The 22,162-nt window shown below is 38.5% G+C and overlaps 2 protein-coding genes across 2 annotated transcripts; one reads left to right on the top strand and one right to left on the bottom strand.

Moving 5' to 3' along the window:
• The first annotated feature begins 4,333 nt into the window (after nucleotides 1-4,333).
• LOC111330789 (short transient receptor potential channel 4) lies at nucleotides 4,334-17,262 on the top strand. The gene is made up of 7 exons (XM_022935732.2): nucleotides 4,334-5,572; nucleotides 9,435-10,225; nucleotides 10,766-10,961; nucleotides 11,945-12,130; nucleotides 12,916-12,978; nucleotides 14,257-14,469; nucleotides 15,552-17,262. Exons 1-7 carry the CDS (start codon nucleotides 4,739-4,741, stop codon nucleotides 15,600-15,602), a joined length of 2,334 nt encoding a protein of 777 aa, XP_022791467.1. The 5' UTR covers nucleotides 4,334-4,738; the 3' UTR covers nucleotides 15,603-17,262.
• A 378-nt stretch (nucleotides 17,263-17,640) lies between these two features.
• Nucleotides 17,641-21,654, bottom strand: LOC111330790 (uncharacterized). The gene is made up of 3 exons (XM_022935733.2): nucleotides 21,335-21,654; nucleotides 19,469-19,725; nucleotides 17,641-18,739 (listed from the first exon to the last, which is right to left on the bottom strand). Exons 1-3 carry the CDS (start codon nucleotides 21,375-21,377, stop codon nucleotides 17,822-17,824), a joined length of 1,218 nt encoding a protein of 405 aa, XP_022791468.1. The 5' UTR covers nucleotides 21,378-21,654; the 3' UTR covers nucleotides 17,641-17,821.
• Nucleotides 21,655-22,162: the final 508 nt, after the last annotated feature.

The following is a 22,162-nucleotide window of genomic DNA, read 5'->3' as shown; positions in this document are numbered from 1 at the left end:
GATCCGGACGTGACCTTTGGCAGGATTGAGTTACATTATTCGATTATCGTGCCAGTTTGCCTGAGTGCAGACGTCTCCAAGCAAATAGGAGACGTCCGCACGCAGGCAACGTGCCAGTTTGAGGGTGCACGTATCCGTGGGGAGGATTTTTGCAGGCTTCTCAGCCGGATTTGATGAGATTTATCAATTTACCATGTTTTTCTAGCAGGATTATGTCGTACTCTCGCCAAACCGTGTGTATCGCTGGCTCATTTTCATCTCCTCCAGGGTCTCAATGGGGTGGCTTTTACGGCTAGCGGTAAATATTATCACCGGAATTTTTTTTAGGGTGGTTTTTTTTTTACGGCTATTTGTTAAAATTTGGCAATTCTTACGCATAACGGCTAAAGTTTAACCCCGGTTAATCTCATTGAGACTCTCTTCTACATGGGATTTTTAGCTCGTCACCTGAGATCGCATATCCGTTACGCCAGCATTTTGGCTTACCTACAAACAATTGAAAAAAAAAAAAGGAGAAAAAGGAATAGTTTTCTCTTTAGGGTCCCCTCCCTCTTAGAACCCTCCGTGAACAAGGTTGACTTCCCTTGTACCTTTGTTCAATTTAGTTTTCCGTTAAAAACTTTCCAGCCTTCAAATTCAAACAACCCCAAAATTACAACCGTGATGAAACCTGAGAGTTGTGGCAGGCCTGTCTACTCTATAGCTAACATTTATAAAAGTAAACAAGATATATGTCTTCTAGAAGTCCTAAGATGAATTCCTATCAGCACGTGCAAATACTTTCATTGAAGGGAGAAACAATATCAGACATATCTGTTCATAACCAACTCGAGAACGAGGTTGACATGTGAAACTCCAGCGTTTTGGCGAAAAAATCACACCGTTCACGTCGCCGCAAGAGAACGGAACTCTGGGAGTGGTGTACGAGTAGCCTAATTTTGCGCACCCCACTCCGGCCAGAGTTCCGCGCGGCGCTCGAACAATTATTTTCGCCGAAAAGGAGGGACAGCTTGTCGTCTATTCTTTTTTCTTGACACAATTTGACAACTGTTACAGACAGAGTTTAATTAAAACTTATCCATGAATGCTGATCTATCACAAACCATCACTGAACGTCTGGACAAAAAAGGCGAACACTTGGTAACTAAGCTGACAATCTTGACGTACTTAGTGCATTATGTAGGTTAACCCATCAAATGAAATGTCAAAAAGAATTCTCATTTTTGGCGAGGCATTTTTAAATCATGACATGTAATTTGAAGATGACGTTGGAAACTACAAATTGGTCGATAAATACGTCAGTGTACAAGTTGCTTTTATAGAGTTTTATTTTTGCAAAACCACAATTTGGAAAGTAAGTACTGTAAGTGGAGCCATTTAGTACCAGATAAGCGTATCTAATGGATCTTATTTGAGATTCATATTTAAAATAAAAGGTTTTCTCTGGATAAAGTTTTTTTCTCTAAAAATAGCCCTCGGCGTACACTCTAGAACATTGCAAAAGGGGGTTTTAAACAGCTTTTAGCCCTAAAGCCGAAAATTTTGTTTTATTTAGCGAGCCCCTAGTTATGTCGATATGAAATTTAATCTGAGTCATCCTTAAATATTGCTCGGTTTTGAAAAAATTCTCCCAGACGCTTAGCTTCGATGATGAACATTCGACAGCACTTTTTAATATTGTTTTTGGACAGTTGGACTTACAATGAAATATCCGGCCTAATGACAAGCAATGATGTATAAGATGTTAAAGCTTTTACTTTGTTCCTCCTTAACCGATAAAAAATTCAGATGGTGTTTTCGCATAACCTGAAATTGCATGAATTGCAAGATTAACTCACCATGTTAAAAAAATATGCTACATGCTACTCGTTTTTGAAGAAAGACTAAAAATGTTGTATGTGAGCAAAGCAGTTGTAAATTGAGGAGATTATCCGAGATAAATCCCAATAGAAAATATAATATGCGGGCCAGACAGACTTTAAAGACATCACAGCTATAACGTATTCACAGAAGAAAAAATCTTTAGTACAGTAATCATGATGTTATGAGAAATAGAAGAACATATTGTGGTAGTCATGTTCTCCGAGGTTTGAAATTTATTTTTTGAGTGAGGTGATACGGGAAGAAACGAATCTTTAGAGCCGAAGGATATAAATTATCAGATGGTTTCAGGGGAAACGGAGGGAGAAACAGTCGGCGGAACCATAGCATGCAAGGGAGGACGAAAGGGAATTAACTGTCGATGAGGGGTGATCATGAGAATGCTACAAAGCCTCAGGGAGGAATCTGGTAGATTTTGTTGTGACTCAACCATAATTATCCGATTCCCCCTTCCCCCTCAGGCGAAGAATAATGACCAGTTACCTGGACCGTATTTCAAAACGTGCCTTTTTGTCGTCATTGTTTTTTTTAGCGTTTCATTTATCCTTTATCATTTATCATTTATTCACTTATTCAGCTGTTGGGTTTGTGGATGAAGCTGCAAACTATGACCAATTAACGTTTGTTGATTTACATGCGAGACTAAAACTTCCCAAGTAACAAGAGAACATCTGAGAGCAGTTGATTTCTCTGATGGTAAACAGGAGATTTTTTTATCCACTTAGTCATCGAAACCTCTTGCAGTAGTTAGCGGAAAAACCATCAATGAAATCCCACCGTATATTAGAAAAAGCAGCTACAGAAGCTGCGTGCTTCTATGTCACGTAGTTAGTTGCTATGTGGTAGTATGAAGCATGCGCAGTTCAGTCTCTTCTGTTTCTGCAGCTTCAGCGCCTTTCTATTAGGGACCTTTAAGTAGTCAGGAAGGCCACGTCGAGAAAGACGTTGATTTGAATATGAATTTATTTCTTGAACAAGAATTCTGCGATTGCCTGGAAGTGTTTATCGTCTCTTTAGAGCGCTATACCTCAACTTCAGCATAACGTATGGGAGCAGCATTGATTTCGAAATGGAACTAGAGAATTTTCCGTCTGGGTTTCTTTTCTTAGGCCACGCAACTTTTGGCGATTTCACGCTGTTGTTTTGGAGAGGACGGCTAAGAAATGTACAAAGTTTTAAAAGGCACGTGCTAAGCTATTGTCCTTTCCATTACATGTTTTGTTTCGTCACTTCCTCTTTGCCGTCACAGTCGTGGGTTTACCAAACAAAAGCTATTATTAACGCTATTTGTACCCTCACACATACTTGGCAGGCATTTCTCAAGATTTCTTAAAATAGCAGAGTATTCCAGCCCACGAGAGATCCTTCGCAAGGAAATGAAAATCAAAATGGATTCTTGGCATCGTTCAAGATTTCCCAAAATAGCGTAGTATTACAACCCACAAGGCACTTCAGGAATCAAAAGTAAAATATTTTGACAAGATACTTCGATGTACTACAAGCAATAAGGCATTGATGCACATGTCTCCTTTTAAAGTCAATCGAGCGATATTTGAGATTCAAATTACATCCTTCACAACTCCTACAGGAAAAAAAACAAAAAGAAAAGTGTTTGTGAAGCACTCACTATTCATTGACAAGTATTTCGAACTTGGTGTCTGTATAAATGATGTAATTCAAGATTTCTTTTCGTAATGAATTTTCTTTTAAAATTGAAACTTACAGAAAAAAACGTACTTCAGGCGCTGTATTCATTTCTTATTTTTCAGGCCGGGGTTAAAAATGTTTCTGATACTAATTTGGATCTCGATAAAAAGACGCGAAATTAGGTTTGGCATAACTAAATTAATCACGCGGCCACCCGGTTTATATTTGTTCAATATGGACAATGTTTGCCTTCTATAGAATAAACTTTTCTTGCAATCCAAGATGACGTATTGTAAAGCATCAGTTGGAAGCCAATATCTGCGCCGTAAGACGAAGGTTTGTCAAATTTTGGAGCCATCAAGTCTTTTCCACCTTGCCCCGCAGAAGTTAAAGATAACACATCCTCTTTTCGACTTAAGCACGGATCAAAAAAAATTTGATATCGATGTAAGAGTGACCGGATCTGATCATGATTGATCCCTTCAAGTTAAGATGACTGCTGCACCTGCGGTAGCCATACGTTACAGACACTATAACAAGGCTTGAATAATTTTTCTGGTCGTTTGATCTTTTAAATTCCGATTGCCTCACGCAGTCTGGGAACTTGTGAGTGAAAGAAAAATATTTCAGAAAATTTATTACGCTCATTTCTTTGATAATTACCCCTTAATCGTGAAAGGAATTCAAAGGGTCGACGCCGCTTCAACATTATGACATATCTGTGTGGGAAAGAAATATAACGTAATTATTTCAGGAATTGACAAGAAGCCATTTAAGTTCATTCTCAACCAATGAGAGTGTATTATTCCTTATTAAGAATGCAGCAAATTAATGTACCGTAAACACCGTCGATTACTAATCTGTTGCCAAACAGGATTTTGATCTAAATGTTTTTATAAACTCACGCTTCAAGTATTAATATTCGTCTGCTGGGCACTTGATGGAACAATCACCCACGATCGGATGTCAATACCTTCATAATTTCATATTTCATATTCATAATTTACTTCACTTTCACTGACGTTGCTGTAAGGAAAAAGCAAAAATAGCCGAAACAAAAACGGCGCTTACTTGATTCCGATTACTGCCGTGCGATACGATTGCATACACAGTCACCTGCGTTGTGTGGTTGATGACGTTGTCAGTCGGTGAGCGGATGGAAGCACCGTGAAATGGTACATCTCGGATGCATTGAGCGTCGCACTCAGCCATGAATGAAAACAGTAGCGATGGATTTGTTCGCCCTTTGTGGCTCACTGATCCACCGATTGAAGGCCAGGAAGCGTTTTTCGAAGGCGTTCCAATGGTCGAACTTGAAGTAAAAACGATGACGGCGCCTGAACAGAATCTTCCGAGCTTTAGATCGCTATTACATAAAGTCAACGAACCCGCGAAAGAAACGAATGGCTTTATGGTGAACCATGAAAGTAAATTGGAAGAATCGTTGTTAAGAGCAGTTCAAGAGGAAAACCTCGAAGTTGTCGAGGTCCTTATTGATCATTATCTACAGTTGTTTAATTTGGAAGAATTATACGATAATTCCGTGTCATCTGAAGCGACGCAATCCAGAAAAACGCCAGTAAATTTTCTGCCGCTTGTAGTAGCCGCGCACTTAGGAAACTATGATGTTTTGAAATTGTTTATTTCTAAAGGTTTTAATTTGGAAAAACCTCACGATGTACTCTGCGAGTGTGAACACTGTCAAGAGGATTATTTCAGGCAGTCACAAAAACGACTAGATATTTACAGAGCTATGGCGAATCCAATATGGATCTCTTTAACGGGAACAGACCCGTTTCTAACCGCTTTCAAACTGAGCAAGGATTTGAAATCATCCGCCAAGCAAGAGGACGAGTTTGAAAAAGATTATCTTGCATTGTCGCTTCAATGTGGCCAATTTGCCTTAGGACTGTTGGACGAATGTAAAACATCTAAGGAACAGACCACCGTTTTAAACTTCCCCGGGAGTGAGGCCTCGAAAGGAGAATTCTGCGAAGAATCGTTGGGTTTAGTTCATAGTGCAATTGCATACGGTCAAAAAGAGGTAAGAATTGCAGTATTGATGGAATAAAATTACCCATGAATGAGTATTTATGAAACAAGTACTTTATGGTGAAGACTGACGAAGCCATGTCTTTATTTCAACAAAATCGAATATTTACAACGCCTGTTTGGCGATGTCAGATCAGTTACGAGAAGGTAGGCCTATGACATCGCTCTATCAAAGGGCAAAACAGTATATTTCCAGCACCAATGCAAGTTTTGATTTGATTTTTTTTTATGCTGAATGCAACTTTGGTTTACAATGTAGTAGTCGGAGAAATCGTAAAAGTCTTAGATCTTGACATGCGAGGCAATTTTCTCAAGAGTGAATTTGCATACAGCAATTGCTGGTTCTGTTCTTGGCAAAAGTCAAACGAATCTTGACAAATTGAACAGAAAAACGATTTTTCTCTTTAAATTTGTTTGAGATTTTTCTCATACCTCTTACCTTAGTGAAACCTTCCCTTAAACGCCATTTCTTATTGAGTATGGGAAACTGGAAAAAAAATGTTTAATTCTAATTCTTTTGGAAATGTTTCCTGCATTCACTGGCAGCTTGGAACAGCAGGAAAACAAAAAGTTATTGAACAAAATAAAAACACCTAGAGCCGATTCCCGTTACATTTTCTTGGCGAGAAGATTCATTTGAATTCGTTGAAATTGCCAAGACAGCAATTTCTGTCGTAAGAGATAAAGAAGTAAAATACACGCAAATACTGTCTCGCCGAAAAGAAAGGTTTCAGGGTAGAAAATTAGGAGTATTTGTACAGCGCAAGTTAAGTGTTAACCTAAATTAGTATTTAGTAAATGCTTTTCGGCATATGCCTCAAAACTTATACAACATTCAAATTCAAGTCAGCCTTTAAGAGTAACTTGAGGTTTTGTTGATGGAAGTGGGATTAAGCCGAGACAAATCTGGTTTCAATCTATATATTCCTATTTAAAATTACGCATACGGCCCGTAAAATCGAACCAGTGAAGCGGTTTGTTATCAATCACAAGGCAAGGAGCAGCTGCCCGCCATTGAAAGAGTCGACTAAATTGATTGTACACGCCAAAGAAATTGAAAAGAGTCGAGAGACGAATAATTGTAAAATATTTTTCTGTTCTGTATTAACGCACAATACATCTTTCTTTTCAAAGGAAAATGAGAATTTCTTGCTTGTGGCTTTGTAACTGCCTTTTTAGTGAACCGAACGTGCTAATAACAGCTGAAGCTTTGCAACGATGCGAGGATATTCGTCGCAGCGGAAACGGAGTGACCGCAAAAGCGTTAGGAAAAAATTATGAAACGGGCGAACAATAATCATGGAAACCATTAATATTTATGTTCTCTTTGGTAAACAGGTTTCAAATGTTGCTTCTGTGCCGCTTGAAAGGAATATAAGTATGTTTTACAAATATTAACCTACGGTTTTCTTTGTATGTTAAGATCGTCTCAAGATTGTTTTCACCAGAATCTCGAATTCAGCGTGTTTGTTTCTTTATCTAAAAAGGGTAATATCCATTTTGATAAATTTATTTTGATGTGAGATTATTCGAATTTAGCGTTAACTAGTCAGAGGTGTTAAAATTGTACAAAAACACATGGCTTATCCTTTTCCACCCTTTCTTCTGAATGCTAGGACTGCTTTTTCGCTCTTGCACGTACTAAATCGAGTGCTGGGACCCATAACCATCGAAATAGAATCCCATTGAGCTTTCTGAATTACCCAAACTGCGCTTTAAATCGTTCATTTCTATGAAAAATTTGCGTTTTATAACGGAAGCTTTTTTATAAATGAATTGTAATTTCCCTGCCAATTTGACAGAAAATTCTCCTTTTACTTATTCATAAGAACACCGTTTACTCAGTCTGCTGCTTGCTTTTCAAAATAAAAATTTGAAAAAGCCCTTGATCGCTTTTATCAAACAAGATATGAAATAATGCCGCCTCTTTTTTCTCTTGATTTATTTCGGAATTTGATCGAGTCTTAAATAAGTTGTCTTGATCATTTTCTGCATTTGCAACAAACAGACAAAATAAACTGGCCAGCGACGTCGCTCAGTGTCGGGTTTGCTAAATCAACCCCACAAAGACATCTGCTGACACAATAAAAGCATGTATATAATGAGTGGCACTCTAACAATAGAAGCCAAATTAAACTGCCTCAGGAAAAAAGAGGAAACAGTCCGTCAGTTTTTACTTACAATCCGGTATTTTATGCAGGCTAGCTTGTATAGTCTCGCAATGTACAGTCAGTAGTTAACGAAAGCTAATCAGGCTTTTTATTACCATAAACGTGACAAATTTACAGGAAGTTTCATTTCCATGAATCATTTTTGCTGCTGCTAAATTTTGATATCGTAAGAAAAAAAGTTATGCAATAATATGATGGTTTCTTCCAATTTGGCCGGTAAAGTTCATCAGTCGAACACCACGATCTGTGTTATCAGTAGCTTCGACCAAACTTCAAATAATACCCTCAATTTGTCAGCCAGTTCTTAAATTACTTTCTACTCCTGCCAAGTCGTTCATTTGTATTCGTGATGTCCCACTGATTGTACCGGTAACCACTCATTTCCATGAGATAACATCAGCCAGGCGCCTGTCAAACGTCGTCGTCCAATTCGTTCTGATAAGCATATGTTAAACCTCCGTTGAGAAAAAATGACTGATAAAGCCCTTGCGTTTATAATCTGTTGTTTACTTTAATTTCAGTAAAAATTACCCAAAGTATTTTTGGGATTTATTTTTCTGTGCTATCAGGCGTTCTCTGGAGGGTTATGACTGGTGTAACTGGTAAATGGTTGGAGTTTTTCTGCTGGAAAGAATGGCTGGTACAACATTATCAGTATATGCTTTCTATCACGGAACATATAGTTACATTCGAAAGAGGCGCCATATGAGGCGGTTACCCGTACCCTGTATTAATATTAAAGGCATGTAAACCCAAAAGTCGTACATTTTCTTTTCGCATGGCTGTTTAGCAAATATATCAAGTACACCAAAGGTGCAATTGGTTTTTTCTGAAAAGTCCATTTTCACCGTGTAAAAGCTCTTCCGAATTCGAAACATTCGCCATCTTGAATTGCGCCATCTTTCCTGTAACGTCACGGGTGGAACCTTCCGGTACTGGAGGTCTAAAAGCGCATGAGATACCTTTAAGTCTCCTCCGCATCCCTTGTTTACTGGTCTCGTCACGATTTTTGTGCTTACAATTTGGTTGAATATATTCAATTTTTTCATAATGGTAAAGCGTTGTGTCTTCCAGTTTTGTAGTAATTCAAACAAACCCGGTTACACAACGCATAAATTTCTAAAAGAACCATGTTTAAAGCGACAAAGGGTTAAATTTGTTCAAGTGAAAAGAGCCAATTTTGTCGAGCCGTCCAAACATTCTGTTGTTTGAAGCAGTTATTTTTCACCCGACTGTTTTGAGAAAAGCTACATGGTGGAAATGGGCCTTAAAATAGTTGCTGATCCCGGTAAGATTTTCAACTTACTTTATTAGGTTTTCATGCCAAATGAAAATAAATCACAGAATGGATTAAATACCAGTCTGTGTTTCCGAGACACCCGTATCGCTGTCAACCGGTTTTGTGCTGCCTTCGTGCGGATCGTTTCGGTGAACCCTACGCGGCTTGTATTGATATGGGCGGGGCCCAGACTCCCCTAAAGGTTCTGAATTATCCCCATTGCTGTCATATAAGTTTGAGGCATTCGAGTCACTCTCTTCTGAAAAGACATCGTCCAAACTATTGCTACTCCCAGGAGCTGCCCAGGGCGGGGAGGACCAACTTTTCCCCAATGAATAATACTATGTCTAGAATCTGGAATCTTAATCTGCTTGATTTAACACTTTTCACGATGTTATTTCCAGTTTGTAGCACATCCGTTCTGTCAGCATCTTGTTATGAGCTGTGTGTTCAGCGGTGTTCCGTGGCGGACTCAAGGCATCGCTTTTAGAATACTCTACGTTCTCTTTCAAGTGTTGATTTATCCACTGATGGCTTTTATGTACTTCTTCTTTCCGTTCTTAAGAATAAGCCGTAAAATCAAAAGACCCTTTATTAAGTTCGTCAATCACACTGCTTCGTTTGTGATATTTCTCTCGCTTCTTGCGGCATCTTCTCACGAACAATTTAACATACGCTTTGATAAAGTACCATCTGCACTGGAGTGGATCATCCTCATGTGGATTCTCGGAATAGCATGGGGAGAGTGCAAACAGGTGTGGCACGATGGGGTCCTAAGATACCTGTCTAGTGGATGGAATTGGATGGATATCGGCATGATTGTTTTAATTCTTGGAGCCTACATAGGATGGTTTGTGCGAATGATTATTAGGCGTTACACCGTCTTGGACCGCGAAGCAGACCAATTACTCTTGAGCGGCGCGGACGGTTTGTACGCTCTTGGTGTGATTGCAAGTTTTTTTCGGCTGGTGTACCTGTGTCAAATCAGCCGGTACCTAGGACTTCTCCAGCTCAGCCTAAGTCGTATGGTGCGGGTGATATTTCAATTCGCATTCATCAGTGTGGTGATGTTGATATCGTTTTCTGTCAGTATGACCATGTTATATTCGTCATCGTTTGAAGCGTACGGCCAAGAGAGGCCAGAGAGAAACACTACAGATGTAATACACAGTCTGATAAGCAAAGGATATTACAGGTAAGCAAATCGTTTGGGTTTGATGTCAAAAAATCTGGTAGTAACAAGGAAATTGGGTCGATTGTGAACACATTTCGACTTCTCCGTGTAATCTATTTGAGAACAGCGCATGACTTCATGGAATTTACTTGTTTTATATAGGAAACAAGCAAAAGTTTTGAAAGTTTATTGCATGAAAATCAGTTTCTTTTTTTTTTTTTTGCACAATGAGTGGAAATGGAAGGCGGATGATTTCAGTCATGACAAATATTTTTATAACCACTGTACCACAAATGGAAACCAAATTCTTAAACAGCGCCACATCATCTACTTCCCTTTAGAAAGTGACATGATCGTATATTCTATATGACCAGGAGGAATGGGCTTAGAACAGCAGTTTATCATTACTTCTCTTTAAGTGTAAATGGAATACGTGGTTTCCTAATAGCTAAGAATCTGGGTTGAGAGGTCCTGGAGAGAGACCTGCCTGAGTCAACGTTGAAAGAACAGACTTTACTCTGCCTTTTCAGCCATGCAATATGTGTATTGTTTATCTTTCAGTCTAATGACGACCATGGTGACGATGATGTGGGCGAGTCTGGACATGGTAACACTCGACAGTCTTCAGGTGTTCAAAGATCAAAGCTTGATTCAGATTTGGAGCGCCATCTTGTTTACGCTTTACCATGCAGCTTCACTGATTGTTCTCTTAAACATGTTGATTGCAATGATGAGTAACTCATATCAACGCGTAGAGGTATTTAAATTGTTGTTGGTGACAGAGCTGAATAACGTCAAAGGTATGCGGTCAACAACATAGGCTCAAGGGTGCGAGATTTGCGAAGGTGATAAGAAGCTGGCATTTAAAACCGAGACATTTTGTTGTGGTTGAAGGCATTTTCCTATTTCCATAGCTTTTTAGCAGAAAATTAATTTTCGAAAATATTTAGAGGGTGTAAAAGTTTTAGAAGTTGTTCTGCAAAAGGAAACCAACGAGGAAAACAACGCCTCAAAGCAACAGAATAGAAAGTCAACCATGCGAACGACTTAAAATCCGTGTTTCCACGCCAAAACCTTGCGCGTGCGCATACGTTATTCAACTCTGTTGTTGTTAGTACGATGCCTAAAACTAGAATGTGTGCTCACGTGGGTTACTCGGAAGACAGTTGGAATTTGTTGGGATCGGTGGAAAGTCTTTGTTTACCTTCATTAATCTGATGTGTTTTTTTTTCAAACAAAAGATTACAATTTAAACAATCGATTATATCATTACATGAAATTCCTTGTCAAATCTCATCGTTCTGTGTAGCATGAAAACTTCAATTGCAAACAAATTATTTATCATCTTGCAAAACAACTGCCTCTAAAATAAACTTTCTCAATGGATGACGGAAATAGCTGTCTTCCGAAGGAAATCTTTAAAAATGCTAGAGGTGCACGCTCAGTTTTCACCTGCTCATAAAACTCACGATTTGCATCCAAAATATTCAATACTGTTATTTTCAGATCCGTTGTCATTCCATTTAGGAATACCTTTCTTGTGCATATCAACACGCCATTGTTTGGAGCTAATCAATCTCAAACTCAGACTTCTCTCTCCTTTTTCGTGAAGAGAAAGACAATAAATCTCTACGTACTGCTGAATAAATCAAACCTCTATAGTAAAGAATGGATCGAGGTACAAAATATCAATATAAAATGTTACGTTCTGACACAGTGTTAAATTTCAAATATTCTTAGGACAATATCGAAACAGAATATAAGTTCGCTCGCGCCCAACTATGGGCAGATTACATCGGAGACGGAGTTGCTACTCTCCCTCCCCCCCTGAATCTCATTCCTTCTCCAAAGAGTATCGTGCGATGGGCTTGTAAACTAACAAACAGATGTTTTGGAGTTCCCAAGAGACTGCCTTGTTGTACTAATGTAAGTATTAATTTTATTACAGTAAATAGTTTGAACCCGGGGGTAACATGTGAAGGTGTAGTCTGATCGTCCGGGTGAGTGTAGTCCTGAGAAGGACTGTTGTCGGTGGTAGTGACTGACGTTTCGACAACCTGTGCGGAAGTCATCATCAGAGTCAAGTGAATGATTGTTGTCAGTAGTCTACTGACAACAATCATTCACTTGACTCTGATGATGACTTCCGCACAGGTTGTCGAAACGTCAGTCGCTACCACCGACAACAGTCCTTCTCAGGACTACACTCACCCGGACGATCAGACTACACCTTCACAATTTTATTACAGTCATTAACTGAGGTACTGCCAGCATAGTGGCTATACTTAGACGTTTTATTAATGGCAGCTTAGCTATATAAGTTTAGGCTTAACTCAAGGTGGCTCACTGCAAAATAGCAGTTTTCGATTGACTATCAAAAAAATCGAAACTAAATTACAGCCAATCAAAACAAAGAATAATACCATTATTAGCCAATGGGAGCTCATAGAAAAAACAGGGAAACTTTAAAAAAGCGCATGTGGGGAAACGTAGCTGACCAAGCCACGTGAGGTATTTGTTTGTGTCTCATTGGCTGGAAGGATGGTACGAAGTTTTCCTGGAACAATCACAGGGCGACGAGAGCAAAAGCAAAGTGAAATATTCTTCAGAGCTCCCACATCATCTTACAACTCAATGAAACAGGGTAGTTATCTAATCATTTCTTTACCTATTTGTTTATTTATTAATATTTTTGTTTTTTACTCACACAGGAACAATTTCGTGTTTACCATGAAAGTAACATGGATGTCGAACAGAAGAAACAGAACTATCAGGTACCCACCACATAAAAAAATCCATGAGACATATTTTGACGATGTGTACTTTAAAAACAAAATAAAAACCTCCCTTACGTAGTATTTGAGTCCGCATGCACAAAAAGTATCTTGAGAAAGTACGGTAAAGTAAGAGCCCCCGATTTTTACTTTTTAGGGTGGAAGTATGCTTGAAAGTAATCGTGGGAAGATAAACCAGAGTGAGGGATATAGGAAACGGAGTGTATTTTAATTAACTTTCCGTAACATGGATAGGTAGAGTAGAAACGGCAAAACAGTAAATTCTGAGAACTAATGGTGCACGAGAGGCAATCTTAGGTAGTCAGCATGTAGGGATTCGGGTTATTTCTTGAAAGTGAGTAAGGCCGTTAACCCCCATTATTATATGGCTGTGTCTCAGAAGGACTGGGAACTACCGAATTCACGAATTTGATTGGCTGAAATCAATATTGAAAGCGGTCTAGATTTTCCTATCTGGACCGGCATTTAGACCGGTCTAGAAAAAAAAAGGTACAAATAATATAAAAAATTGGCATATAAGACACAGCCATGTAATCGTGATAAACATCTTATTAACCGAGCTAAGTCGGTCTGTATGGGAGAATCTTGACCTCGGTCGCTGGTACAGACCTCACTGTTTTCGGTCTGTACTAGCGACCTCGGTCAAGATTCTCTCATACAGACCTCCCGCTCGGTTAATTAGAACTAAGTATCACAATTAAAGGTCATGAGAACATGGGTAATATTCATCAACTAAACAGGTTCTTGATTGTTGAAAAAATCTTCCCTGTCAGCACCTTACCAACGCGTCTTTTATTATCGTGGTGTAAAAGTATGGAATAATTTAAGTAAAGATTTAAGGGAAATCACGAGTACTAAGGTCTTTAAGAGACATTTAATTAATGAACTGATTTGTAACATGAACGATTTTTGATGATAATTGTTGTTTGCATATAGTAATTAAGTAATATATAAGCAATATGAAAGTATATAGTAATTAAGCTATTTAGTTTTACTGTTTTTAATATTGATGCTGAAAAGCCCTTTTCAGGGATGCTCAATAAAGTGTATGTATGTATGTATGTATGTATGTAAGTATGTATGCATGCATGTATGTATGTATGTATGTATGTATGCATGTATGTATAAAGAACGGTACGGCGAATATCTGTACTGGTGTTAGGGTAAAAAGGGTAAACGTATTTATTTCGGTCGAATCAAAGAAGAGAGAAAAACATCCTAGACTAGCTGAATTCCAACATGTTTTGCATTTTTAAGAGTGTTGTCCGAGAGCTTATCAGACGTTACTGGGCTAGAAGAAGACACCAGAAAACCCCTTCAGAAAATGTAATTCCTGATCATCTCGGTGCCATGGCAATAGTAAGGGACCAGGTGTCTGATATGTTGAGCGAAATAAGGAACATCTTAAAAACAAATAAACAAAGAAAAGATCGAGAACGGCATCAGAAGTCAGACGAGGGCCATTTACAGGTAAAATGACGATGAGCTGTCAGAGGTTAAATAGGGCAGTGTGTCTATGTAATTGGTGAGTGTAGATTGTGGGTCAACTTCTTGATTTTACTCGTCTAAAATAGAGGGTATCCCGTGGCCACGCCAGGGCTAATTTTATTTTCGCATGTTCATGATAGCTCTCAAACGTTTGCATCACGAACTCATGAGAAATAATGTTACTATGACAAGATAAATTCGAATTCAGTAGCGAGCATGTAATATAATATTCTGTTTAAAATGTAGATGTTATAGATCTGAATCAGGATAATTGTGAAACACATTTCAAGAATACCAAATACAGCGATCACCTGCTCTGCATAAACTCAAATCGAAGAAACGCTGCCTAAAATCCCGAGTTCAGTATAAAACAAGTCCTCGTAACAAACAATTTCATTCTTTGGAAATTAGCTGGTGATAAATACAACAAGGAGGCTGTAGTTAAAGTGCTACTGCGAAGAAATTTTTGCATTTTATTTTCCCAATTTTCTGGTGTTAACTTCACATTGAGACCCTAAACTATAACGATGAGCGTAGGTTTCTCAAATTTGACAAAGTTATTCCTTAAAAACAGCGCCGCGAAGACATTAAAAATTCTTCCGCCATTGCTCGAATAACACACTGGAGAGCCCGCGAAAATAACTACAGCTGTTTTAGTTGTGACGTCATCGACTCACTTTGACAACGTTGCGAAGGCATGCCTTTACAAGAAATACGCAAAAGAAAGCTGGGGAACAATTCTTTCGAATTTTATTCCTTCTTTCCTGCGGAACCAGAAAAACAACTCTCTCGGCATACCAAATTAGCCACGTTTGTTGAGTCGTTGACGTCACTTCCGCTCTCGACCCAGTTTCTTCTTCTCTCGCGGAGTTCTGTAGTTCGAAGAATGGCAGCCGTTTAGATCGCGAATCTACAGGGAAAATAATATTACTTCTCGATGGAGTTTTGCCTTAAGATTTGGCAAATCTGTTACTTAGGGTAAGTACTTTCAGCCTCTGAGGAGAAAGGAAAAGGTGCATTTTTGGTCTCAGTAGCACTTTAACGTTAATTGCTCTTCTTTGCAGATGGGAGAGTCTTCCAAGACCAATGGAAATCACAACCACGTTCAGCTCTGACCAAGATCCTTCTGATAAAGCTACATTTGGTTTTTAATGGCAAAATATATCCAGTTTCTGGAAAATACAACCTACTATGATCTTCGTAGATGTAGCAAGGGTAAAAATATTATTAAAAATATTATATTAAATAATATCGCTTCCAAATAACTTAAGCTCAGAGCTGAAGTCTGTGGGTGGCAAATAATAACCTTGAGTGGAATTATTCTGAGGCGCGCTATTACGCCTCTCTCTCTAGCATGGAGGCAGGCCATCGTTATTAGCGCTTCGTTTATTCGAAAATATGATTTCGTGAGCAAGACGAACCGGTGAGGGGTCCGCAGGGGTTCTAGCACTGACGACAGATCCTCGGCAAATATTTCCCGACTCCCACGAACCGTTTTCAATCTTCCCGTGGGCGTAAAAACCTGCGCCCTGCAGCGCTTATTATGAAGGCCTGGCCTCTGGCTAGTCTCTAGACCTGCTCCACGACAGGCTAGTCTTTCTCAGTGGCGGATCTAGGGAGGGGTCACGGGGGGTCACTCGGGTAGGGTTGTCTGGCATTCCGAGGAGACTGGTGTGATAAGCCCTTGCTTGCGCCTACCAAGCTTCCACGTTTAATCCAATCAATAAAATCTGGAGAGATGACAAACTATCGAAAGATGATCCACCATAAAGTCGAAAAATTAAGGATATTGCATCAATTTGCCCGATGGTTTTATAGGTCTACAGGAATTCAGCCAAGGACACAGCTGACCGATACCAAAAATTTTCAAGGCACAGCATTTGTTCTTACTTGGGAAGTAAGCTCATTGTTATAACATATTTTTCTAGGTAATGTAACGTTTTGCACCTTTGCAACGTAGAAATAGGTTGTAAAAGCATTGATAGGGTAGTCAGCTAACTTTGTTACAGTCTAACTTTTTTATAAGAAAGGTGTCTACGCTGGCAATTTTCTTTTTTACATGAGTTCATTCATTCTGATACCAAAATAGTGCTTTATTCAACCACGTATGTTTTACTAGTATCAATGATTTAACGGTAAACAAATGCGCCTGCAATGTCGATGTAATAAAGGCCAGAGATATCCACTGCACTTTAAAGCATGAAAGTTTAAAGATTTTTCGTAGGCGTTACGTCACGCAGCTGAAGTCTATGGCCTTCTAATATTTAAACTATGTCCTCTGCGACCAAATTTGAAATAATTGATACAAGTGACAGAGGAAAAAGCCTCTGGTATTTACTACACATAGGGCGACGCACAAAATCGTTACAAGTTTCAGACGAAGGTCTCAAATATAAGCTGCAATTGAAAGTCAAAAATTCCTCATTGAATTTCATACAATGATGGGAGATTGAAAGGAAGTCTGAAATGCTGTCAAATTGTGAGTTAAATGGAATTAAAAGAGTTAGGATAGGCTTAAAGTGCTTGAAAATTTACCCAAAATCTTTTTCTGACCTAAAACAGTTCTTTGGTACAATTTCTTAAATAAAAGGAAGGCCTTTGGCTTCAAAACTTCAGCTGTCTCACGCATGCGCTTCTTTTTATAAAAGTTAAAATGTACATGCAAGAGACAGAAACATATGTGAAATGAAAGTGTAAAAAGGTTAGTTCTGATTAAGGTAGTCAGTTACTGTTGTAAAAAGATAAACCTAGTAACAAGATGCAATTTTAAAAGAATGGAGTGTTGATTTGACAGACTTTGCCTCATTCCCTGCCCCATCAGCGTTTCCAGCATGCTATGATCCTGAAAGTTTTCGAATTGAAAAGCTTCCTTGTCTATCAGTTACCATGACAAAATTAAAATCAAAAGAATTGTTACTATACCATATATGCGCCTAAATATTAGCACTTTTTTGAAATGCGAAAATGTGCCGGAAAAACCCTAGTGTCAGGGCGATATGCAAAAAGTGATACATGGAAAGTGCCCGTAAACCTTATTAAAAGTAAAGTCTATAAAACCTTTTATCCTATCAGCTGTAACTTGGAAACCTCGCAAGAAATGTTATATCAGTTGTATAACATTTGATAACACATTTCACATAAAGTGTCCAAGCTATACTTAACTTTCGTCTAAATGATTTCACTTGATTATGTTTTTCACTATCAATGGATAATCATTTTTTTCCTATATATAATTTCAGTGGACACCTCAAATACTTTTGATACAAAAAAGTAGCATTTTACTCTGAGTGAAGAGTAGTTGTGGTATTCGCGGTTTCTTTACCAAAAAATAAACCTATTTTTCATTAGATTCTGGTGCTGGATGAGCCAGGTAATTTCCAGTCACATTTGTTATTATCGGATGTTGATCATATCTAAGAGATACAGGATATACCGGGGGCTGATATGGAGCTTTATTGACCGGAGTGTAGACATAAGTCGGCCTTATGAAATTTTGAGGGTAAGGAAAGGGAAAAGGAGAACAAGGTGTAAGACTCGGAGAGACTCTTGTTGTACTTTGCTCCACACTCTTGGCCAATGAGCTGATATGTGATGGTTTCGGGATGAGATACTGCCTTGGAGAGACTACCGACGCCTTGTCTTTGTGTGGTAAAAGTTTCTCTAAGATGAACTGATTTGTCAAGAAACGGGAGGATCCTGGAGTCGGGATGTTTCCATGGCAATGTGACATCGAGGTAGAGCGAGACTTGCTCCCATCTCTAGTGTATAGAGGCACAATGGAGTCGGTCTCCTTATTTGGATGGGTCTGACTGTAAAATGATTGAGCAAAACGACCTGACCCGTTTTGCTCTAGGATGTTTTGTGGCGAACTGGACGGTGATGACTCCGGAGTTAGAGGATGAATTGGGTAGACGACTGGCGTTTTGATCATGTGCAATCCATTGTTCTCTTCAACACTCGGAGATGACTCGAGATGGGATGATTGCGGATTCAGCAGGATGATTTCGGAGTTAGAACTATGTAAAGTTTCCCATAAACCACAACAAGGTATGAGATGAGGAGACAAAATAAACTCTGTAGAATTTGTTGGTGATTCTGGTGTATATTGTCCCTGTGACCCCGTTTTCTTCCAGTTTTCTGCTCTAGAAGAAACTTTCCTTGCACTGAATACTCTTTTACGGCGTCTTGTTACTCCAGGGAGATAATTATATGGAAGGTTATCAAACTTGTACGTCGTCTTTTGTCCTCTAACCTGAAAGAAAACAGTTCTAAACGTTCATACCGTTGCCCAAAGGCATCCACAGCATATAGAGCTGCCAGAAAAACAGACGGATAAAGGGGGTAAGTTTCTGAAGAAACTATGTTGTTGCGTCGAGTGGGTTGTATTACAAGATAATTTGGTTTTATCACTGAGTTGGTAACGTAAATTGGTCACGTGAAGAGTTTCTAACGCTAACGTCTCGACCGTTAGCCTTTTGTCAAAACAAATGAGGAGTGAAATCATAATGATCATGATGAAGGGGATATTAGCACTGGTATTTCTACAAGACGTCTCTTCTTTCGCTCTCCGCCAGAAACTAGATGATAAACTATTTAAGAATGTTTTACAGAATGAACAGAACAGGCTCCATGAACTTCTTCCTACTCGCAACACATGTACCTTTAACCTCAGAAATATGCGGAAGTTTAAGCCAGTTTTGAAGATGAACAGGTTTCGTAGTAGTTTTATTACCTTCAATGTCCTTAAAGCTTGAACGGTTTTACACAACTGTTTTTTTTAGAACATATATTTAGTGTCCTTATTACTGTTTTAATACATTTAGTCCATTTAACGTAATTATCAATGTTTGAAACTTGTAAATATCGTATAATTCAACGTTTGGTTGCAAATCGGTTATTAACAAACTATCTATCTATCTATCTTTGTTGCTACCCAGGTTCGTCTAAGAATTTTGATAGCATTCCAATTTCTGATTCCTACCTTCGTAATGATTCTTTCAGAGTAGTACTGTCTCAGTGCTCGGCTTAGTTTGTCATAGGTCATGCCTTGCCTACCATTTTCGAAGCCCCATAATTTTGCCACAGCTTCTGTTTTGATGATTCTGAACTCGCCCTCCTCTTGTCTTGTCCATTTTATCGATGACTGGCATCTTTTGTCTGCAAGGAGTTCTAAAAGAAACTCCCAAAGATGCATTCTGTTCTTGAAATGCTTTCTTCGTTTTTGTTTTGGACGCTGATCTGTAGTAACAAAAGAGATATATGAGACAAAATCACAAAAAGACAGAGAAGGATATCTAAACTAAAAAAGTGCCATAAACAAAGAGTTAATTCGAACTTTTACTTCTGAAGCAGTGCCCGCACAGGCAATCATGGAGGCAGCCGACTACTGAGTTTGTTCTTGATATTGTCTTCCAAAGATTATCCACCTCCGAATAAGGAAAACAGAAATGGCTTCCCGTTCGAATATGGTTACCCATGTGAGGAAATGATTGAGGTAAACGATGCAGCTGTTTACTAAGACTTAAACATTTCCCTTTAGAACGCTATGTTACCGGAAAGTGAAAATAGAACCCAAGCAACTAGTAATAAACAAGAGCATCCAGAAGTTTTGCTTACCTGCAAGAAAATTTAGAAATTTTTGCGGTAAGAACTGCAGACAGGAACTTTGAGAGTGAGATTTTTTTACCAATCGAATCTCCAAATATGTCACGGAACTTATCACTGAGATATTGAATGATATCTGGACCTGCCAGTTGGTCAGCATTTGACGTAAATATCAAAGTAACAACCATCTCAGAGTGAATAATCCTAGCCAGTTTTGTGTATCTGGTGTAACGTTGCTATGATTTTCAAATCTAGCTGTTTTCAATTCAAGATCATCTCATTGATATTACCAGATATCAATACTACTACTAGTTTTGGGAACAAACTTTCGCTAAACCTACCCAATCTCCAAATAATTCGCAACTCCGACGTGAGGTGTAATTAGTGATATTGAACAAGACCAATTGTGATACGCTCAGAGAATCAATTTGAATATCTCTGGTTCCTGTTCTCTGTGAAGAAAACTGATGTTGAATATCTTCTTAATCCTACAATAGCAAGGCGAGTGAATTCCGACTTTTCGTCTACCATTTTGTACAAAAAATAATTAGCAATTTTCGGTTTTCCGACAGATCCAACATTTTTCAGCTTTCTTACTCCCGTCACTAACATCTCGTCAATTATTGCCAATTTGAAAATTCACCATCAAAAGTTAATGACTCAAGGATACTAAATGCTATCGTTCACAAGTTACTCAAGATAATTTCATTCTAAATCATTCACCCGGCATCTATTTTGGAAGGAAACGTTTGCTTACATGTCTAATTGTTTCATTGTAAGATTCCTTGGCCATTTATTTATCTTAGAAGTTACTTTCAGATGAGAATTATCATGTTATGTACATGTAAAGGAAAAACAAAAACGTTATATACACAGTAGTGTCCTCGTCACATCATGATAGAAGTTGACCATAACTATCGCTCCGACGAAGGGCTAACGCTCGAAACGTCAGCTTTTGTAATCGTTACGGTGGCCAATTTACCATTTCAACTTTGTTGATATATCCAAATTATTTCGTTACTCCCACCGACGCAGCCCCAAACAGTTTCTTTCGAAACTATCAGCCTTTATTCATAATTATCAGGGCTGAATAAAGTGGAACAACAGCAAATATAGTTCAAGTTAACTTATATGCAAAGGATAACTTGGAGACCATTTACAAAACAACATGGATGAGTTGATATCTACCAAAAATAAAATGCGAGACAACCAGTTTAATGCCACAGTTTTTTGACATGCCTACCTTTCCCGCCAGAGTTGGAGAAAGCTTTTCCTTCCGTGTCCATCTCTGTTGAGGTTAGAGGGAAGATGAAATGGCTTACGACCCTTTGAACCAATTTTTAAATAGTGAAAAATTTGCTTAGGTAGCAAACTAAATTTAGGTAGAGGAAGTAAAATGAAATACGACAATTGGGCGCCCCATGTTCGAGAACCTTCACGGGAAGTTTAGCTTGACGTTAGTAAGATATAATCCTATTACATGGCAATCAGTCGAGTTTCGATACACTTGGTTAGGCTTACACCCCAAATTTCTGCCGGGAAGTATCTTCTTTCTTCAAGCCCACAACTGACTGTAAACCTTACAGAACAATGTAATATCAGATTTTTATCACTACTTCTGTCAAATTGTAATGTAGTTATATTTGGGATGCAGAACATCTGTCCCAGCCCAGAAATCTATCGGGAAAGTAACTCAAGTAATAAAATTTGATTTTTCTATTTCTAGACTCAGAGTAGTAAATTTCTGCAACGTATCTTTTTTTTGCTGGATGTTGTTTTTGTTTGCTTCGTTATGTTTTTTTTTTTTTTTTCACTGAGAATATATTTATGCTGAACGAGCCTGAAAATCTGCAAAACTTTCCTGTTATTTACTCGGACAGGTATTTGCAATAGAAAGGCTTTAGACTTTTGTAATCCTGCAGTTAAGTTCATTAGATGACCGGATGAAGTTTTCAACAAAAGCAAAGGAAGTTTATATAACGGCTGAGAGGTTTCAAAAGTAAACTTCCACTTTCACCTTACGGCAAAATCGAAAGAACAACCGACAGTAGTTGTTCCTTGAAAGTTTATT

This window comes from Stylophora pistillata, chromosome 5 (assembly GCF_964205215.1).
Source record: "Stylophora pistillata chromosome 5, jaStyPist1.2, whole genome shotgun sequence".
NCBI lineage: Eukaryota > Metazoa > Cnidaria > Anthozoa > Scleractinia > Pocilloporidae > Stylophora > Stylophora pistillata.
The sequence above is the reverse complement of the archived record's forward strand: the minus strand, read 5'-3'. Positions and strand labels throughout refer to the sequence as shown.

Coding starts and splice junctions, on each gene's coding strand:
- LOC111330789 (XM_022935732.2), top strand. CDS start 4,739: ATGAATGAAAACAGTAGCGATGGATTTGTTCGCCCTTTGTGGCTCACT. Junction 12,131..12,915: donor GACTGCCTTGTTGTACTAAT/GTAAGTATTAAT, acceptor TTACTCACACAG/GAACAATTTCGTGTTTACCA. Junction 12,979..14,256: donor AGAAGAAACAGAACTATCAG/GTACCCACCACA, acceptor TGCATTTTTAAG/AGTGTTGTCCGAGAGCTTAT.
- LOC111330790 (XM_022935733.2), bottom strand. CDS start 21,377: ATGGACACGGAAGGAAAAGCTTTCTCCAACTCTGGCGGGAAAG. Junction 19,726..21,334: donor CTCCAACTCTGGCGGGAAAG/GTAGGCATGTCA, acceptor TTGTTACTACAG/ATCAGCGTCCAAAACAAAAA. Junction 18,740..19,468: donor CTGAAAGAATCATTACGAAG/GTAGGAATCAGA, acceptor GTTTTCTTTCAG/GTTAGAGGACAAAAGACGAC.